At 38.1% G+C, this 17,206-nt stretch overlaps 2 protein-coding genes and 1 long non-coding RNA gene across 4 annotated transcripts; all 3 read right to left on the minus strand.

Annotated features, from left to right (window-relative positions):
• Window positions 1–455: 455 nt before the first annotated feature.
• LOC131679038 (uncharacterized) lies at window positions 456–1,823 on the minus strand. 2 transcript variants are annotated; one of them, XM_058959567.1, is made up of 4 exons: window positions 1,552–1,823; window positions 1,366–1,484; window positions 1,088–1,162; window positions 456–1,009 (listed from the first exon to the last, which is right to left on the minus strand). In XM_058959567.1, the coding sequence occupies exons 1-4, from the start codon at window positions 1,643–1,645 to the stop codon at window positions 818–820; spliced, it is 480 nt and encodes a 159-aa protein (XP_058815550.1). In that variant the 5' UTR covers window positions 1,646–1,823; the 3' UTR covers window positions 456–817. The 2 variants fall into 2 exon arrangements, with proteins under 2 accessions (XP_058815550.1, XP_058815551.1); XM_058959568.1 differs by lacking the exon at window positions 1,088–1,162 and having other exon boundaries at window positions 456–788.
• Window positions 1,824–2,889: 1,066 nt separating this feature from the next.
• Window positions 2,890–3,491, minus strand: LOC131679039 (uncharacterized). Its single transcript, XR_009303789.1, has 4 exons — window positions 3,395–3,491; window positions 3,251–3,332; window positions 3,112–3,177; window positions 2,890–3,023 (listed from the first exon to the last, which is right to left on the minus strand). It is a non-coding gene; the product is annotated as an uncharacterized LOC131679039 (long non-coding RNA).
• An 11,569-nt stretch (window positions 3,492–15,060) lies between these two features.
• On the minus strand, window positions 15,061–15,915 carry LOC131684770 (putative nuclease HARBI1). Its single transcript, XM_058967903.1, has 2 exons — window positions 15,690–15,915; window positions 15,061–15,602 (listed from the first exon to the last, which is right to left on the minus strand). The coding sequence occupies exons 1-2, from the start codon at window positions 15,853–15,855 to the stop codon at window positions 15,160–15,162; spliced, it is 609 nt and encodes a 202-aa protein (XP_058823886.1). The 5' UTR covers window positions 15,856–15,915; the 3' UTR covers window positions 15,061–15,159.
• Window positions 15,916–17,206: the final 1,291 nt, after the last annotated feature.

Genomic DNA, 17,206 nt, shown 5'->3' on the forward strand with positions numbered 1-17,206 from the left:
GGTGTGGACGTTCGAAACATATGAATGCGCGTACGAGAAATGCATTCAACTTATCCTGACGGAACGTGCCGTTGGTGTTCTATTCCATTGAAGAAGGTTAATTCACACGATAAATCTTACTTAGAACAGGACTCGCAGATTTTTGAATATACTTGTGTGCTCTTATCATTGTCTAAGCGATGATATAGAGCATATTTTTAAAAACTATTGATTTTTTCAACACAGCAAATTTGTGAGATTAATATGATTTTTGCTTGTGGCGACACTAATTCTAACCCCACCCGCTATCAAAAGGTATGAGCTGACAGTAGTTGGGGCTAAAATCCGATGCAGTATCAGAGCATAGGTAAAACAGCACACATTTTCAATTTCTTCCAAATAAATATAATTTCGTTTTTCGTCGAAAACACCGGACGGGGTTTGAACTGCTTTATTACTTTCGAGAAAGGCAGTCTTCCAATGTATTTCAATGAAAAGCGACATAATGTTTATGAGGGAGATATTATTTTCGTAGCATTCTTCTAACATATAAAATATACCGTAACGAAAGAGATTACCTGTCCAGACGACTCAGCGGTATCTGATGATGACGATGATGATTCACCGAAATCGGAAGATGCATTATTCTCTGTGTTAATCAAATCCATAGATGTTGAAGTTCGTTGTGGAGTGCGTTGTTTTGGTAAATCTGTATTGCTCAGATCTCGAAAAACGGTTCTCCGAGCATTTCCCAAGACATTAGCTGATTCTTCCAAAGAGTCTTCCTGGCAGTGCAATGACTGTTCATTCTGAGGAAGAAAAGTATAACAGTTATTATTTATGATATATTTGCAGTCGCGCACACCAGTGATCGGTACTTGGGGTATGATACTAGATCTAGTATCAACAAATTAATATTATTTTTTATTACCAAATCCGACTCAGGGTCAACAAAATTTGTACTTGCATCCTTCGGAAGATCTGTTGGTTGGTCTTTAGTCGAACCAGCTCGACCGGTGCTATGCAAATCCTGCGAAAAAAATGACGTATAATTACGTTTAAGGTTCAAGGATGCTTACTCAGTTTCTGTCAATACTACTAAACTTACGTCTGGAGATTGTTGGTCATCATACACCAAAAAGCTGCATTTGTCCATTTGCGGAATGAATGGCGAAGACAATCCCTATGAAAATTTAAGAAAAGAAATCTCGTTAAACGTAACGTTTTCACAAGCATTTTCTGCACAATCATTCACTCAAATGTTAAAACAATCGGAAGTAACACACATGGAGGAGGAAAAGCTATTACCGGAGAACTAAATGAATAATCCAAAAAATCCTCAAAGGACCAATTTTGCGTCTATAAATAATGTTATATTAAACTTACCGAATTATTTTTCCAATCAGCAATACGACTGCAAATGAATTCACCATCAACTCCTTGTAGGAGGTCGGACCATTCTTGTGCCGTCATGCAGAAAAACTTTTCCGCTGGTATATTGTTATCTGAATAAATGGAATTCGTTTCAATAAAACATGCTCATGTTCATATGCTTTATTTATATTTACTTACCACTTATTGCAAATACAATTCGCACTGGTAGCTCTAGTTGGTTCGCAATTTTTAATAAATGGTTGAAATTTTGGTCGATAATGCGCAATTCCATCTTGATTGAATGCGAGGATATACAAAATGGCGTAATGTATCAAATGTCTGTCATTTGAGTCAGCCCTCAGACTGAAAACAGATGTAATGGGAATGATGATCTGTTGACATTTGGAATGATCATCATAAACGTCATAGCTTTCTATTGCTGAATGCAAGCAATACATTTGAAGCTGTATTCATCCTTCGAAAATCGGATGAGTGTTCACTCCGATATAAACATCAAATCATTCGATTTGGCATTAACTTGTTATTCGGATGATTACTCTTCGAAAATGTAATCGTTAGGTTTTCTTGTGGTTCATATGACAAATCATACGCTAATTTGCAACGATTTTTGTTCAGTGTAGTTGATCATTCGTGTTTCATCTGTTTCCAGTGTTTGGGCTGGCTCGAATGACAGTCATTTGAAGCGCTTCATGCGTTTGCGAGATAAGTTTTTTCATTATTTCTGTGCAGTCGCAAAAAGTCAGTTCGCGACATCAAAACAGGTAAAATGTTTCGTAAGTTTGTGCACAGCTAGTTTCACGATCATATTTTTTAGGATGGATGCCAAATAGCTGTCAATTGATGACTATGTTGATCGGAACTATTATTCTGGTGAAATGGTGGCACTAACGATTCAATATTGTAACCTCCAGACTAGCTCAGGGGGTGGTTGGAGGGGAATTATGCTGGCACTCGTTTTGTGCGTACACATACTCACCACGGGACTCATTCACGTTGGGAACTATGGGAAAACGGACCATTCATTGCTGCAGGCAACCAAGGTGAAGACCCAAAAGGTACGCGCTATACATAACAGATCACACCAGCGAAACCTTGAACCTTCTTTCAAATAGAACACCTGAAGACGAGGGCTGACGACTCCTTTCGAGTCCGGAGCTCGAATCAAATTGTGGTGTAAATATACGGACAATGTTAATCTTGAACGAAGCTCAATTCTTAATTATATGTACAATTTATTTTACCCTAACACATTTCCTTAAATCTAAGTGACGTCACATTATCTTATTTCTACTTGCGGATTTTATTTGTTGGTGTAGGGTGTGCGATGGCGGCATAGCGTATAGCCGACGAGAACAGCAATGGCGGATCTGTGACCGCTTATAGTGGACGCTTCGATCCTTCCGGGGTGTCGATTATCGTGGTTGTGGTATTGACCGGAAACGAACTGGTTACCGATCCTTGTTGAAGATGCTGACGACAATATGGTGACGGATTGTCTAGCACGTCCAACCTTCGGTTCTGGTTGCAGGGACTCACGGTACTCCCGATCGTGATCTGTCCGCTGCGTAGTAGGCGGTCGAGGAATCTCTCCTGTGAAAATATTCTTCGGACGAAGTCCGAAGCCGGAAACAAAAAGGTCCACTGGGGACCTGCCCAGTAGAAATTAGCGTATGTGTCACGTGTTTTTACAACCTGAACCTACACCAACGTTTTACCCGTTTCATTTTAGAATTTTACCTTTTTGACTCTTTTTTAAATTGTATGTTCCGTGCTTTCCATGTCATGCTTTTCGTATTGGGAACACTGTTTAACAATATATTTAATTTTAGCGATTAGCCCTAAGATAATACATTTTAATAATTTTATGACAACTAACCGTACTAACACCTTTTAATTCACTTGACCCGATTTAATTATCACTATGTATATTCGCCTCATTTTTAATCTGCTAATCTGATCTACAACAAAAACATCATAAGAACATTTGACACCACTTAACAAAAATACAAAAAGACTTTACATTAATTTCAGTAAAACCGCGCGCACTTCTGATTTCTTCGGGCGTTGGGAGCAGAAAGAATGTTCTTGGCGGTAGCTGAGTGTGGCTAAGGCCGGATGATACCGAGTAAACCTAAATTTTCGCGATGTCATCCGATCTGACATTTACCTTGTCCACTTTTGGCAGCCCTTCCCATGACTGCAACAGCGATGAATGACATGTTGCGCGACATTACTTGATCACACCGTTGTGATTGAGTACCCTACTGAGAGTGTTCCTGCAGGAGTGACTCCTCCGTCCCAGACGTAAACGTCAGACTTGGAGGACTACCACCCACACAGTTGACAGTACTGTATAGCTAGGGTAGGACTTAGGATGGATTGGTGGAACTAATTGAGCAACTCTAGAGTATTTTTTTTTCATTTTGGCAAAGCCAACAATCAATATTGTAACCAGCGGTTACAATATCGTACGGGAATCACAGCCCTAGGAACCACGAGTCCCGAGAGATTGTAGTTACAGGTATTCCTATCTCAAGGTTTGGAAAATTTCCACGCGACCGGCACTAGGTGATGGCCAAATCTACTGGTTTCACATAGCCGTCTTAGTCCCTGAATCAGATTCGAGAGCTAGACGGATCGCATGATATGCAACATGAGGAGCCAATGTTCGATCTGCTTTGGTTCTATCCCGATGACCATGGCGGCTGAACTACATTGCCCCACAATGCTGATTACCTTTGGAAATGTACAATCAATTAAACAATCTGACGCAGGTATTTCAGTTTTATTATGGAAGGGTTCAATTTATAGCATTAAGCACTATTTACACTTATCCGATCCGTTTCAGTTCCGTGCACGGACACCAATATTCTTTCATACAAATCAAAAGCGAGCATTCACACTTGTCCGGCACGGCACCGTCCCGGACAAGTGTGCTCACATTTGAAGCGTGTAAAATAATATTGGCATTCGTGCACGGTACTGAACCGTTGCCAAAGCGGATCGGAAAGGTGTTACTTTGACTTTATCGTTATGTTGTTACAATATTCTCTGCACAAAGGTACACTAAAAAATCGAAACGTTAATTCTATTTGCTTCAAACCGCTTAAAATTCATATGAAGAAGAAATGCTATTGTTATCGAGCGCACACATACCTTCTATGTGTCAATTGTATAAACTATGTATGCACACACATAAGTTATATGTGCATATTGTTATAGAATGGGGTTTTATGTGCCTAATAATTATGAAATGTGAATGTAAGATTAATATTTATTGTAAATACACACATTAGGTTTATGTGCCAGTAAATAGTGTCGTAAACGTATGCTTTCGCAATAGTGCAAAAATCTATAAACCAATAGGCATAACGTTTACTTTTTTGAGTGTACTATGATTGTGGTTAATATACAGGTGGCATTCATGACACATGCCTGTTTACGAATATTTTGACGCATGAGAATTTTTTCAAAAAGACATCTGCAATGAGTTACTCTCTTTGTTTACTTTCTCTTTCGATTTTTACGGTGTCACTATAACGCTTTTCACTTATTTTACAGTACAGATCGAAAGACGGTGGTTTTAAGTAGCATATTATGACCAGACTTGAGGGATAAATGTTAAAGTGACCGAATTATTAACAGAAGAGAAAGTAAACAAAGAGAGTAACGCATTGCAGATATGACTTTTTGAAAAAACGCTCAAGAATTGCGTCCCACTATTCACCATCTTGCTGTAATAGTGATTTATTTCCTCTTTTCAGAAAACACCAGCACCGCACAAACGTAAGAGATTCTGTGATGGACCAACGTTGCCGCAAGAGAACACTGGTAGCAATAGGTTTGTTCCAGTACCAGGAGAAACTGGAAGTATTCCGGAGAAAACAGGGAGAAAATCGTTCCTGTATTATCTTCTTTTCTTTTCCTTCTTTTGGTAGCAAATCGGAGTGAAAAGGAGCAAGAATGTTTTGTTCCGGAGCAACAGGGATTGACTTCCGTGTACTGGAACAAACCTAATCATTGTTAGCAGAAAGGAAACCACTCTTTTGCGCTCAAGCAAGAAACCAAGTCACCCAGCAATTTTTAAGTTTACCGTAAAACTTGAAGGCACTGAGCTAGACCAGCAACCTCCCGGTGCGATTGTTAAAAGTCGATCAACGATCCAGTAGAATTACGCACTAGACAAGAGAATATGTCCGGAATTACAAATTCTGACTCATCAGAAAAATATCTTTAAAAAAGCACTAGCTCGGAAACGGTATCAATCGAAACTATGAAAAGTTTCGACTGACTCCGACGCAAATTCCGGAAACTTTTCTTCGTTGATTGCGCGAATATTATATTCTGGTACTGCTGGGTAAATTTCACATTGAAGAATAATTCCGTTGCTAGCTGCCATGATTCAGCATCGAGAGAAAGAACCTATAGTCGAGATCGAACCAAGAGAGCAAGGCAAACCGTTGTCACTAAACGCCCTAGCACTAAACTAAAACAAGTTATATTACACATAAGACATAACTTTCTCCGCTGAAGGAAGGCAACAAATTTTTACCGTTAAATTTGAATACTGCGTAATTGTCTCTCTTCGTTTACTTTCGTAGTCACCGATGTTACGTAACATGTTTTAACTGAATAATTTTTTTTTGAAGACTCACGTACCGGGGGAGTAGCGATAAAAAAAGTTGTGGTTCAGCCGGAAATGAGCTGGATTTCTGGCTGGTTCCAGTTCGTATTCTGGCTCCAGTAACACAACCGATTCTAATTAGCCACTGAAGTCGGAATACGAACTGGAACCAGCCAGAATTCCGGTTCATTTCCGGCTGAGCTTAACTGGGTGCTAAAGCTGTAAGATTGTCATGATGACATTCACACAGAAAAAAAATGTTGGTAAAAATAAGAGTTTTTCACTCTTAGCAAAAAAGAACCAACGCATACTCTTAGTTTGAAAATAAAACTTTTATTTTGAATACTATTCTTCATAAGCTTAAAAGGAAAACTTTAATTTTGATTATTATTCTTCACTGAAAAAAATCCAAACGTTAATTCTATTTGCTTCAAACCGCTTAAAATTCATATGAAGAAGAAATGCTATTGTTATCACGCGCACACATACCTTCTATGTGTCAACTGTATAAACTATGTATGCACACACATAAGTTATATGTGCATATTGTTATAGAATGGGGTTTTATGTGCCTAATAGTTATGGAATGTGAATGTAAGATTAATATTTCTTGTAAATACACACATTAGGTTTATGTGCCAGCAAATAGTGTCTATATGCCTCCGTTAATTGCAAAAATCTATGTGTAAAATCAATAGGCATAACGTTTACTTTTTTCTGAGTGTTGATTAATTTAATTTAAGTTTTACTTTCAACCTGATAGTAGGCGTTAGTTGTTTTTTGCTAAGAGCGGAACACTCTTACTTTTACCAATATTTTTTTTCTGTGTGTTGGTAACGAAACTATATTAAGCAAAGTGTCAAAAGTTTGAATTCAATGTGAGGTTTTTTTATACAACGGTAGCATGTTACAAGCATTTGGATTGTGTTTTGATGTTTTTAGAATATATTATTTTGAACAATAGTTTTTAATAAACCAATAACAATAAATTACGTTTGCAAAATGCAATAAACTGTTTCAATAATAATTATATACGTACAACCAATAGGGATCTTTAATTTGGAAAAATTGTGCCAGTTTTTCATATGTATTGGTAGCGAGTGTCCTTACGAGTACACTCATATCATTCTTAAACCTTAATTATTCTTTTATGATTTTTAAATTTAAAAAAACCAAATTAAACTCAACCAGCAAACTGACAGTTGTCCTACTAAATGACGTATCTGCAAATATCTCGTTCGCCTCATTGTTAACCGGGACAGCACCCCACACAGCATGATCTGGTACTTTGTCAATCCGCTAGCAACCTGCCATCCCAAGTTTCATCTGCAAACTATGGTAGATCTGATAAGGTAACCTATAAGGGCCCCTTACACGAGACGTTAGTAATGACATTACTGAGCAGTAATGACACTTTTAATGATAGTGTAAAGCCGCCGTCGAAAATAATGACGCAACTAATGTCGGAATTCCAGATTTTCCATCATTACCAACGATGTAACTTCTTATTCTTCTTGTTTGGGGGGCGTGTTATATCGCACCGCACAACACAAGCTGCCGCAGACTTTTCGCAGTCTTCATGAAACAGTGTAATGAGGAACATTGCGTTGCAGATACAAACATCGGTGCTCATTTTTTTCTTCAAACTGCTTCTGATTCATTTTTGCGCAGTCGTCTTCAACAGTGGTAACAACGGATACAGGACGAACACGAAAATTTCGCAGATTCGGATGTTTTTAATCAAAAATATTCTCGATTCTCCTGAGAAAACAGAAGACTCGCACCTGTTTGCTGTAGTTTGCTATACCGGAAAAGAAAGCGAATGCAGCAACGACGTGCTCCCCATTTTGTTAATAAACGAGGAGAAATGTTTTCGAAATGTTCCAAGTTAATCCGGAACTGAAAAGGATTAAAGATAGAAGTGACAAGCACGACACTATCAAAAGTTCAGTTTATCTGTGGTTCACGAAACGAAACGAGAAATTTGTTGAAACATGTACTCTTTTTGTCAACTGTAGTGAACTAGTTAAATGGTCCTATATGCAAAAGAGAGCTATTTTGCTTACATGTTTTTGTATTATTTATGCGATTTATGCACTATCATAAAATTTTCTGCTAGCTTAAATATTATGCAAAACTAACAAATAAAACAAATGCGACCTTGCTAGATTAAATCTAATTTAATTAAACAAATTTTGTTCCAGTACTCGATTCTTACTCTGCTTTGCTACCAAAACTTACTCCTATTTAGTCCGGTTCAAGGCTAGTTTACAATTCGGTGAATTGGTAACAGGATTTGCACTGGAATTCGACCAGAGAAAATTTTCCGCCGAAATCTCTCCAAACGGTCAACCAAAAAGTTTTACAGCTTCTAAAAATTATCAACAGTATCAAAATAATACCGACTTTAAACCAAATAAAACGCCATTTTCCCTATCAAAAACAAAAGTTGACTTGTTCCCAGTCGGAATTCTTGTGTGGAGTTTTAAAATTCTGTGGAGTTTTCCGTGGTTTGATTTAAGTACGAATCACACGATACATCAGGCTTCCGTCACCGGTACGGAACATCAACATTACTTACTTGCAGTTAAATGGAGGCATTCACACACAACATCAACGGAGCGGAACGTTTTGACGTTCGGCACGTGTGAATGGGCACAAGAGAAACGCATCTAACTTATCCTGACGGAACGGTGACGTTGATTTGACGGAAACTGATGTATCGTCTGAATCGTCCTTTGCGCTTCACGAAAAGTGTCACTGTTGTGTTCTCGCAACGGGATTTTAAATCCCGGGCACCATTTAAAATACACGGGGATCCAAATCCCGTGACCCGTTTCCCGAACTGTAAACTAGCCTATACTACCAGTTGCGAAAAAAGGATTCAAAGCCGTTTTCTCTCTGTCTTCCAGTTTCTCCTGGTACTGGAACAAACGGAAGAAAAATTCTCTAATTTGTACATAGGACCATTTTAAAAAGTTTGCTAGAAATACAGTCAATCAAAAACGTCAAATAAATATATTTAATTGTAATTGCAAATTTATTAGCTTACGATACCCTGTTGGTTACATTTGTATACCTTATGTCAGGTCAAGGAAGAAACTGTTAATATAATAACATTGGGATACTACAGAGTTACTGCTGCTGATTTCTAAAAGTGAAGATAAAGGTACTTATAAGACTAAATTTATCGTCTACGGAGAGCAGCTTTAAGGCTCAAGTTACCTCAAGGCTTGGTAGTATGCGTAAGAAAAATTGTGTTCAGCTTTGCCACCAGATTATCCATTTAAACCTTTTCAAAACTCCAAAAGAAGAATATCAGTCGATTTATTAGATCATCACGATTCAATTCATGCAAAATACCTGCTGGAAAAACCATCGGCTTAGCTGGATGGTGCTTTTGAAAAAGTGGCTGTGATTTTTTATCACACTACCACACCGAGCTGGGGTACGCAACACAACTGCGCAATGAAAAAACCACAGCCACTTTTTCAAAAGCACCATTTAGCTAAGCCGATGGTTTTTCCAGCAGGTATTTTACATGAATTGAATCGTGATGATCTAATAAATCGACTGATATTCTTCTTTTAGAGTTTTAAAAAGGTTTAAATGGATAATCCGGTGGCAAAGCTGAACACAAATTTTCCTACGCACACTACCAAGCGTTCAATTCTAACACATGCTTGAAAAAGGTAACTTGAACCTTAAATGTTGAAAATGTGGGTTGTTGTTTTATATTTAAAGGCAGTCTGTTTCATGCAAGAGGGCCAGCTATAAGCACACTTTTCCTTTCGGATGTGGTGTGACGAGGAATGGTGAAGTTTCGAGCCCGTTAAAGTTGTCCCTTCTTTCCGGTGATCGTGAGGGATTTTATAATATACATTCGTTGGAAGTTCGTGTTTTTGAATTTATTGAAAAACGTTGTCAATATGACATCGACAGGATCGATGGACAATAACGCTGGAAGCGATGCAAAAACGTTAAATAATAGATGCCTGCAAGCTGTTTGGCACTAGCATTATCTCGGCGATTGACCTAGAATACATCGGAAATACGCAGCTGTTCAAGGCAGTGGCTTGTTAGGTCCGAATTCCTACAAGCCGAAGGGAAAAGTGCTTCATGCTGCACGAAAACGACTGAATACGGGTCTTGTACGATATCTGCGAGGGAAACTATATGCTGCTGGAGGTTGGCATCACAGCCAGTGTATCGTTAGTTAGTTAGTCAGTTCCAGCGAGAACTGAGTTAGATTTCTTACAACAGGGATTATTGCTAAGAGTTGAGAACCGAGTCATTCAGTGTCAGTAACTACTATATACATAGTTTGAGATCGTTATGTCCTTTGATGTATCCAATAAGCTCGGTGTATAACCGTTCGTTGTCGGCATTCAGAGCCTTCCGTTCGTCGTCCCAGATAAGGGGAGACCGGGGCAGGTCGCTATGGATTTTTTTTCTCGTCTGTAAGTAGCTGTTTTTAAATAAATGTAAGCTAAATTGAATATATGTAGTACTATTTCTATCAAACCGCTCCAAGCCCAAGGTAGATTGATATATTGAAAGGCTTAGTTGATACAAAAACAATGCCTGTTAATTAGTAGTTAAATTTTATTCATATACGGGTGTTTCTCATATATTTGGTATAAATATGTTTGATATAATAGACATTTGGCAAATTGCTTATTTGGGTGAATGTTAGATGTAGCAATAGACGGCGCCGGCGTGGTGACCGTATCTGCTTTTACGTACAGTGGATCTGGATTCAATCTCAACCGACGTCGTTGGGTCTTCTTTTAGACTCCAGTCACCTCTCTGGTGTCGGTGATTGGCACTCAGTGACCGACGAAAAAGAATCAAACAAATTTGATATAATGATGATTAGGTATCCAACTGCGAGAGGAAGATACTGATAGATTTTAGTGAGAAGAGCACTAAATAATTAGTTTAAAAATATTTCTGGATTGAATAAAATTGATGATTCGAAAGTTTGTTTTTTATTTTTTATTATTCCATGAAATTTGAAAAGTAATAGATAAGGTCGCTGGAGGGAGGAGAAGGTCCCTGAATATTTCCAGTGATATCATATGCGTAAAGTTGCTGAGCAGTACCGTGTGGAAAGCTTTGGTACACCGTTGGTACGTTGAGCTGTAATGTCAACGGTTCAGGTGTATTTTCAGTCGTTGAAGGATGCTCAACACAAGAATTCGGTACGAATTGATATACGAGCTGTGACTGCATCGCTTCCAGCGTTTGCTCAGTCACCGGAAGTGCCACATTCGAATCATTTTGATAAGCTTTTAAATCTGAATAGATGCTTGAAACATTCAGTTGTGATTGCAATGGGTCCTGTGTTTTTATAGTCGGTAGTGTGGCATTCGCAAGATGTACAGATGTGCTACAATGCGGATCAAATTCACGAACGTTTGGTACACCGAGCTGCGGCTGGACAGCTCCCGATGTGTCCTCGGGTTTCGGAGAGACTGTGATATTTACATCACGAAACGGTTCACCAGTGGCCAGTGAAGTACTGGATGCCGATTCTGCCAGGATGCTCAATCCTGGTGGTTCGTAGAATGAATCGGATCTGCACGGTGAAGTGGCGCACCCAACTGAGCTATTTAAAACATCCAGTGTTTTACCAATATTTATGGACCGATCGTGAAGTGTTTCTTCATTGTAAGGTGGGGAGTTCTGTGGCGTTTTGGCTGAGAAGAATGCACCGTGGAGCGTCGGTGATTGTGATGCCATCGCACAGTTTTTTTCAGGACCGTAGCAATCCGCTTCTTCTCTAGCAGGTGTTGAGTTACGCTTGCGAATAGCCGAATAGACCACAGGTGTTGGCGATATCGTTGGATTCCGATGTTCTTTGCTTAAATTGCCCAGCGTAGCTTCGAACAAAATGTCGTTAATTGCTTTTTCAGCAAAAACTTGCTGATGGGGATCCAAGGCAGCCATTTTTTCTCCCCAAACTTTTCCCACACTTTGCCAGTGGTCCTGTTGTGGCGAGTCCTTTTCCAAATACTTGCATGCCAAACTTAATAGTTCGGTTTGTTGGGATTGTCTGTCAGGACGCTTCCTTTTAGGTATAATTTGAACAGGATTAATGGATGACCTTGACGAATGGGATTCCTCTTTGCACGATTCCTAATAAAAGGGATTTTGAAAATAAGGCTTATAAATTTTAGTTAATTAAATTGTTACAAACCTGTGGCAATTTTGAAGTAGAGCTCACCGGTTGTTCGTTAAAATGGAGGAATCGCAACGCTCCAAATACCCAGGACGTGGGGCAGTATATTTCGTCAGTGCCCTTTCCTGATCTCTTTGAATCGTTTATTTTTTTTAACTCTTTCCAGTAATTAGAGCGGAGTGTGTTAATTTTCCTTTTAACTTTACTTATGTCGGCGTCGGGTTGTAGTTGCTGGTATATGGGCAACAACGCTTGTAATGCCTTCTGCTTCCTGACCTTATTTGTATACAGCGGATGTGCTGCGTTCCAGAGTTCCGGTTTCTGTTCATAGACTTCAATGAATTGACGCAAAATGTTATCATGTTTGGATTTTGAGGTTTCTACGTCGCTTTCGCTATCAGAAATCATCTCCATGTTTGAGAATATTCGATTACAGTCCATTTAAAAGCGTATCTTTTTCACGAAAATGTAACTCAAAATGGCGGGATAGCGTATACACGGTAAACTGGATATACCTAGCAAATTAGTACAATCGTGGTACTCATATTTTCAAAACATCCTTACACGATCAATATATTGACACAGAGAACAGACATCCATGATCGAACAAAAATATTTAAAAAACGTGTGTAAACATTTGAATTAATATACGATAAGCACTAGCGCCGCCACACCAACCTATCCCAACTATCCGTCAAATCCATTCCGGAACCGGTTCGAAATCCTGAATGGATTCAGTATGGAATCTAGCTCAAAGAAAACAACCGATTCCGACTCTATCGGTTGACGCATTTGAGCTGGAATTCATGCTGGAAGTCCGAATCGGTTCCGGACTAGTTTGATTGGGTAGAGGAATAACCGCTGTCAATTCTGTCGAACTCAGCCACAAAAAAACATGACGACAGTAGCGCACCTGGTTTAGATATCCAAACTACCTTCGAAACCGTTAGAGATTTTACACAAGTTGAATGCTGAAGATGGACGTCTGTTCTCTGTGATATTGATCAATAATTGGTGTATTGTTAATATTTCTGGTCATGCAGGGTCCGCTATAAAATTACCAATGTAGGTAGAAATTACCAATTAGGTAATACTTTCATGAAAATATTAAAGAGATGGCCCTGCTTCGGTGGTGGCTAACGTGAATTAAAATTTACGAGGGATATATTAAAACTTGGGATTTTGGAGAAACTATAATATTGTGGTTGTAAAATTGATACACACTTGATGCAGGAAAAATATGGTAATAGTTTGTAGAAGTTTATTTAGATACTTACTTGAAAATTTTCAAAAACGATCTAAAAAAACTGTTTGCGTCCAAACATTCTACCAATTAGTTTCCACCACAGAGAACAGACGCCAATCTTCAGCATTCAACTTGTGTAAAAATACCTAACGTTTTTAAGGTAGTTGGGATATCTCTACCATGTTTTTAGTGGCTGAGTTCGACTAAATTGACAGCGGTTATACCTCTACGCAGTCAAACAACAGAGAACAGACATCCATGATCCAAAAAAAATATTTAAAAAAACGTGTGTAAACATTTGAATTAATATACGATAAACACTAGTGCCGCCACACCAACCTATCGTGAACAAAATCAATGGATACCCAGTAAAAACTTAATATTTCTTGAAGAAACCCGAAGGTACGAGGGAGAAAGTTGGTTTTCTTTAAATTCCAGTCTTATTTTTTTGAAAATAAATTACTTTTGTTAAATATCTTTAAATTATAATTGGGTCATTAAGCTATATATAGTTTTTCGATCCATTCGATAAATTTTAGGTCCACCATACATAATATAACATTATTTAAAAAAAATCGTTGTAATACGTAAAACCGATTTTTTAATTTTTTAAAATAAATCATCTGTAAACATAGACAACCATACATAGGAACACTGCGGTTGTTTACATCTGGCCTATCAAGACAACACCCAAAACGAAAAAAAACTATATATTGCATGGTGTTTGTGTCAAATAAAAATAACCCTGCGGGAAAACCGGGTAACATGTATTCATTTTTCTGACAGGGTATCATTTGTCGTGAAATTCGATATGTCAAAGTGTCAAATGTGTCAAATCAAGACTGTCAAAATATTTCTTTATTTTAAATTTAAAATTTATTTTCACGTTTCCTGAGTTGGAAAAAACATTGTTGTAATCACGAAAATCAGCTTTATCGATTTATGTAATAAAAAGATTTTTTTTCATTTAATGACCCAATTAAAAATTTTCATTCGGTGTAAAAAAACTTTTCTAACACTTTGACGATTGAATTTGGTTCGCAAATAAAACTTTTGAAAAGAATTTCAAGATTTTCATAATTTTTTTATTCTGCTGGTATTTTGACAGCTCCATTAACAAACATGATCATTTTGACTTCAGCGCGTATGTCGTTTTGTCGTTAGACAACGAATATGCACTACATGTTTTTTTGCGTGAATGCTATATGGAAAGTTCATACTCTGCGAGTCAAGAGCATGGCAAACAACATTCAATGGCACAATATGTCGTATTAATGATTTTTAATCATTTGATGCAAAATTTCAACAAACATTCCGGGTTTAAATCAACAAAAATGTTTGTTAGCCTTCAGATAATAAACAAGTTTGTTGAGTTTGATCCAACATCTTGTTAAATGTAAAATCCATTTTTCTGCGTGAAAGTTTCCTGTGGTTTTACAGTGTGATTTTTATCAGTGTATCCCAGTAAAGTTCAGCTGGAAATGAGCCGGAGTTACAGTTAGTATTCCGGCTCGAGTGACACAACCGATTCTAACTAGAATCGGTTGTGTCGCTGGAGCCAGTGTGCGAACTGGAACCAGCCGGAATTCCGGCTCATTTCCGGTTGAACTTTGCTGGAATGTAAAGGGTCTCACTGCACATAGGACCATTTCAATAAGTTTTCTAGAAATGTCATTTGGTGTATATGCGAAGATTCGCTTGATTTATAATTGAAGAACAAAAAGAATATTTTTATTTATTATCTGCGTGATTGAAGTAACTGCAATATTTTTCTCTTATTTCTTTCGCATTCGTTGTAGAATTTCTGCTTAATGTGCTTTTTACACTTGGAATGGTTCTGTCACAGGATTCTTCGCAGCAATTGATATGAAAATAATCTGGATTTTCCTGCGCCAAAAAGTTGTGCAAATAACAGGCTGCCATTGTTACGATTGCTGACTTCTCAGGACTCAAATATATTGGCTTCTGGAACACTCCAAATCTGGAAGCCAGGATTCCGAAAGCGTTTTCAATTGTAACGCGGGCTCTTGACAGTTTTTCGTTGTATACTAGACGATTTTTGTCAAGCGCTTTCAGGGCATAAGGTTTCATAACATTGACGTCCAAAGCAAAAGCCTCGTCGGCAACAAAAACGAACGGAAATTTATCAGAAGTTCCAGGTAACGGTGCTGGATCTGGCAAATTTAATTTGTTTTCCTTTAGAAGCTCTCCAAACTTGGAGTAATAAAATACTCCCCCATCAGAAATTCTGCCGTTCATACCTGCATCAACCATTATAAATTCTTTTCTCGCGTTGGCTACAGCTAACAACACTATACTGTAGAACCCTTTGTAATTGTAATATAACGCTCCTGAGTGTTCCGGTTTATGAATCGCAATGTGTTTGCCATCAATCGATCCTACACAGTTATAGAAGCCATGCAACATCCCGAAATCTTTGGATAAGTTCTGCCATTCTTGAGGCGTATTGGGGAACTGAAATAGAGAATAAGCCATTACCAAACAAAATTATATTTGTTTTAGAACATATGAAATGTTCCGAATAGGAATTGAACATTGTATGTTATTGCTATCATGGTACGATTTTCTTGAGGATTTCTCATAACCAATCGTACAACTGCACCTGTGTTAAATAATGGAGGTGCATGGGAATGTGCATCAAATGTTTGTCGAAAGATTAATGCAGACTGACCATGTATTCTTGTAGAACGTAAATAAACACCTCGCATGTTTCGACGATTGCAGTGCTGATTGAAGCTGGGGATATTATCGCAGAGAATTTGAGGTCCTCAAAATTTCGTCCTGTCGCCAAATACCGTAGAGTCACCGCCAATCTTTCGTGAGCAGAAATACAACGTCTCATCACGGTGTCCTGCCTAAAAATGTGCGGTTGTACCATTTTGAGCAATTTTTCGTATGTTTCCTTGTTCATTCGAAAATAATTCCGGAAGTCTTCCTCATCACTTATACTGATTTCTCTTAATAAACGGACGTGTGTATATTGGTCTCTTTTCTCCAACCATTTTTTCATCCAACATCGTCGAACCACACGCCGTTCAGCCGCAAGCGATATAATTATAGCAATACATGCTTTTTTTCGTGACTCCATGTTTGTACCAAGAAATTTCCATACACACCAATTTATTCGGAAGGTGAACTTGCACTACTTGCACTGCCTTGATTTCCTCTTACCGAAAACAGTAATGACAGAAATAATGCGCGTGTAAGGCTGTGGCAGTAATGATGAGCAGTATTGTGGGAATGATGAAAGGCGAAGCAGAAGTGTCATTACTTAGTAATGACACTTTTATTGCTCGTGTAAGGGGCCCTATAGGGTCGTGCAAGTCGCATGGGTTTGGATGTGTTATTGTCCTAAAAAGAAACAAACTAAAAAAATGTTTTTTTCAATAGTTTCGGGCCAAAAAATTGAAAAAGGACTGAGATATTAACTCACGGTACTAATCTGCATCAGAATATGCCTTAACCCGCACACCCCTAAAGATCCCTATTCCTTGATTTGAACTGATCTTCTGCTTAAAACCAAATATATATCGTCTTGTTCTTTGAGCAACTTTCATTCAACTTTTCGATGACATTTATGCTAAGAAATAATGGAAGTATTTCGATTTTCTGATTTGGTATATACGCTGAATATGGGGATGTCTTATCAATTTCGACGTTTTAGTTATTGTAAAGTTAATGTTAACATTTCAATCTTGATCGGTTGTTGCTTTGCAATGCGAAACTTTTGCTTCTATTTTCTGAATGTCTATCATTT

This window comes from Topomyia yanbarensis, chromosome 2 (genome assembly GCF_030247195.1).
Source record: "Topomyia yanbarensis strain Yona2022 chromosome 2, ASM3024719v1, whole genome shotgun sequence".
NCBI lineage: Eukaryota > Metazoa > Arthropoda > Insecta > Diptera > Culicidae > Topomyia > Topomyia yanbarensis.

Coding starts and splice junctions, on each gene's coding strand:
- LOC131684770 (XM_058967903.1), bottom strand. CDS start 15,855: ATGTTGCATGGCTTCTATAACTGTGTAGGATCGATTGATGGCAAACAC. Junction 15,603..15,689: donor ATTTATAATGGTTGATGCAG/GTATGAACGGCA, acceptor TAAATTTGCCAG/ATCCAGCACCGTTACCTGGA.
- LOC131679038 (XM_058959568.1), bottom strand. CDS start 1,645: ATGGAATTGCGCATTATCGACCAAAATTTCAACCATTTATTAAAAATT. Junction 1,485..1,551: donor AATTGTATTTGCAATAAGTG/GTAAGTAAATAT, acceptor CCATTTATTCAG/ATAACAATATACCAGCGGAA. Junction 789..1,365: donor CTGATTGGAAAAATAATTCG/GTAAGTTTAATA, acceptor TTTCTTCCTCAG/AATGAACAGTCATTGCACTG.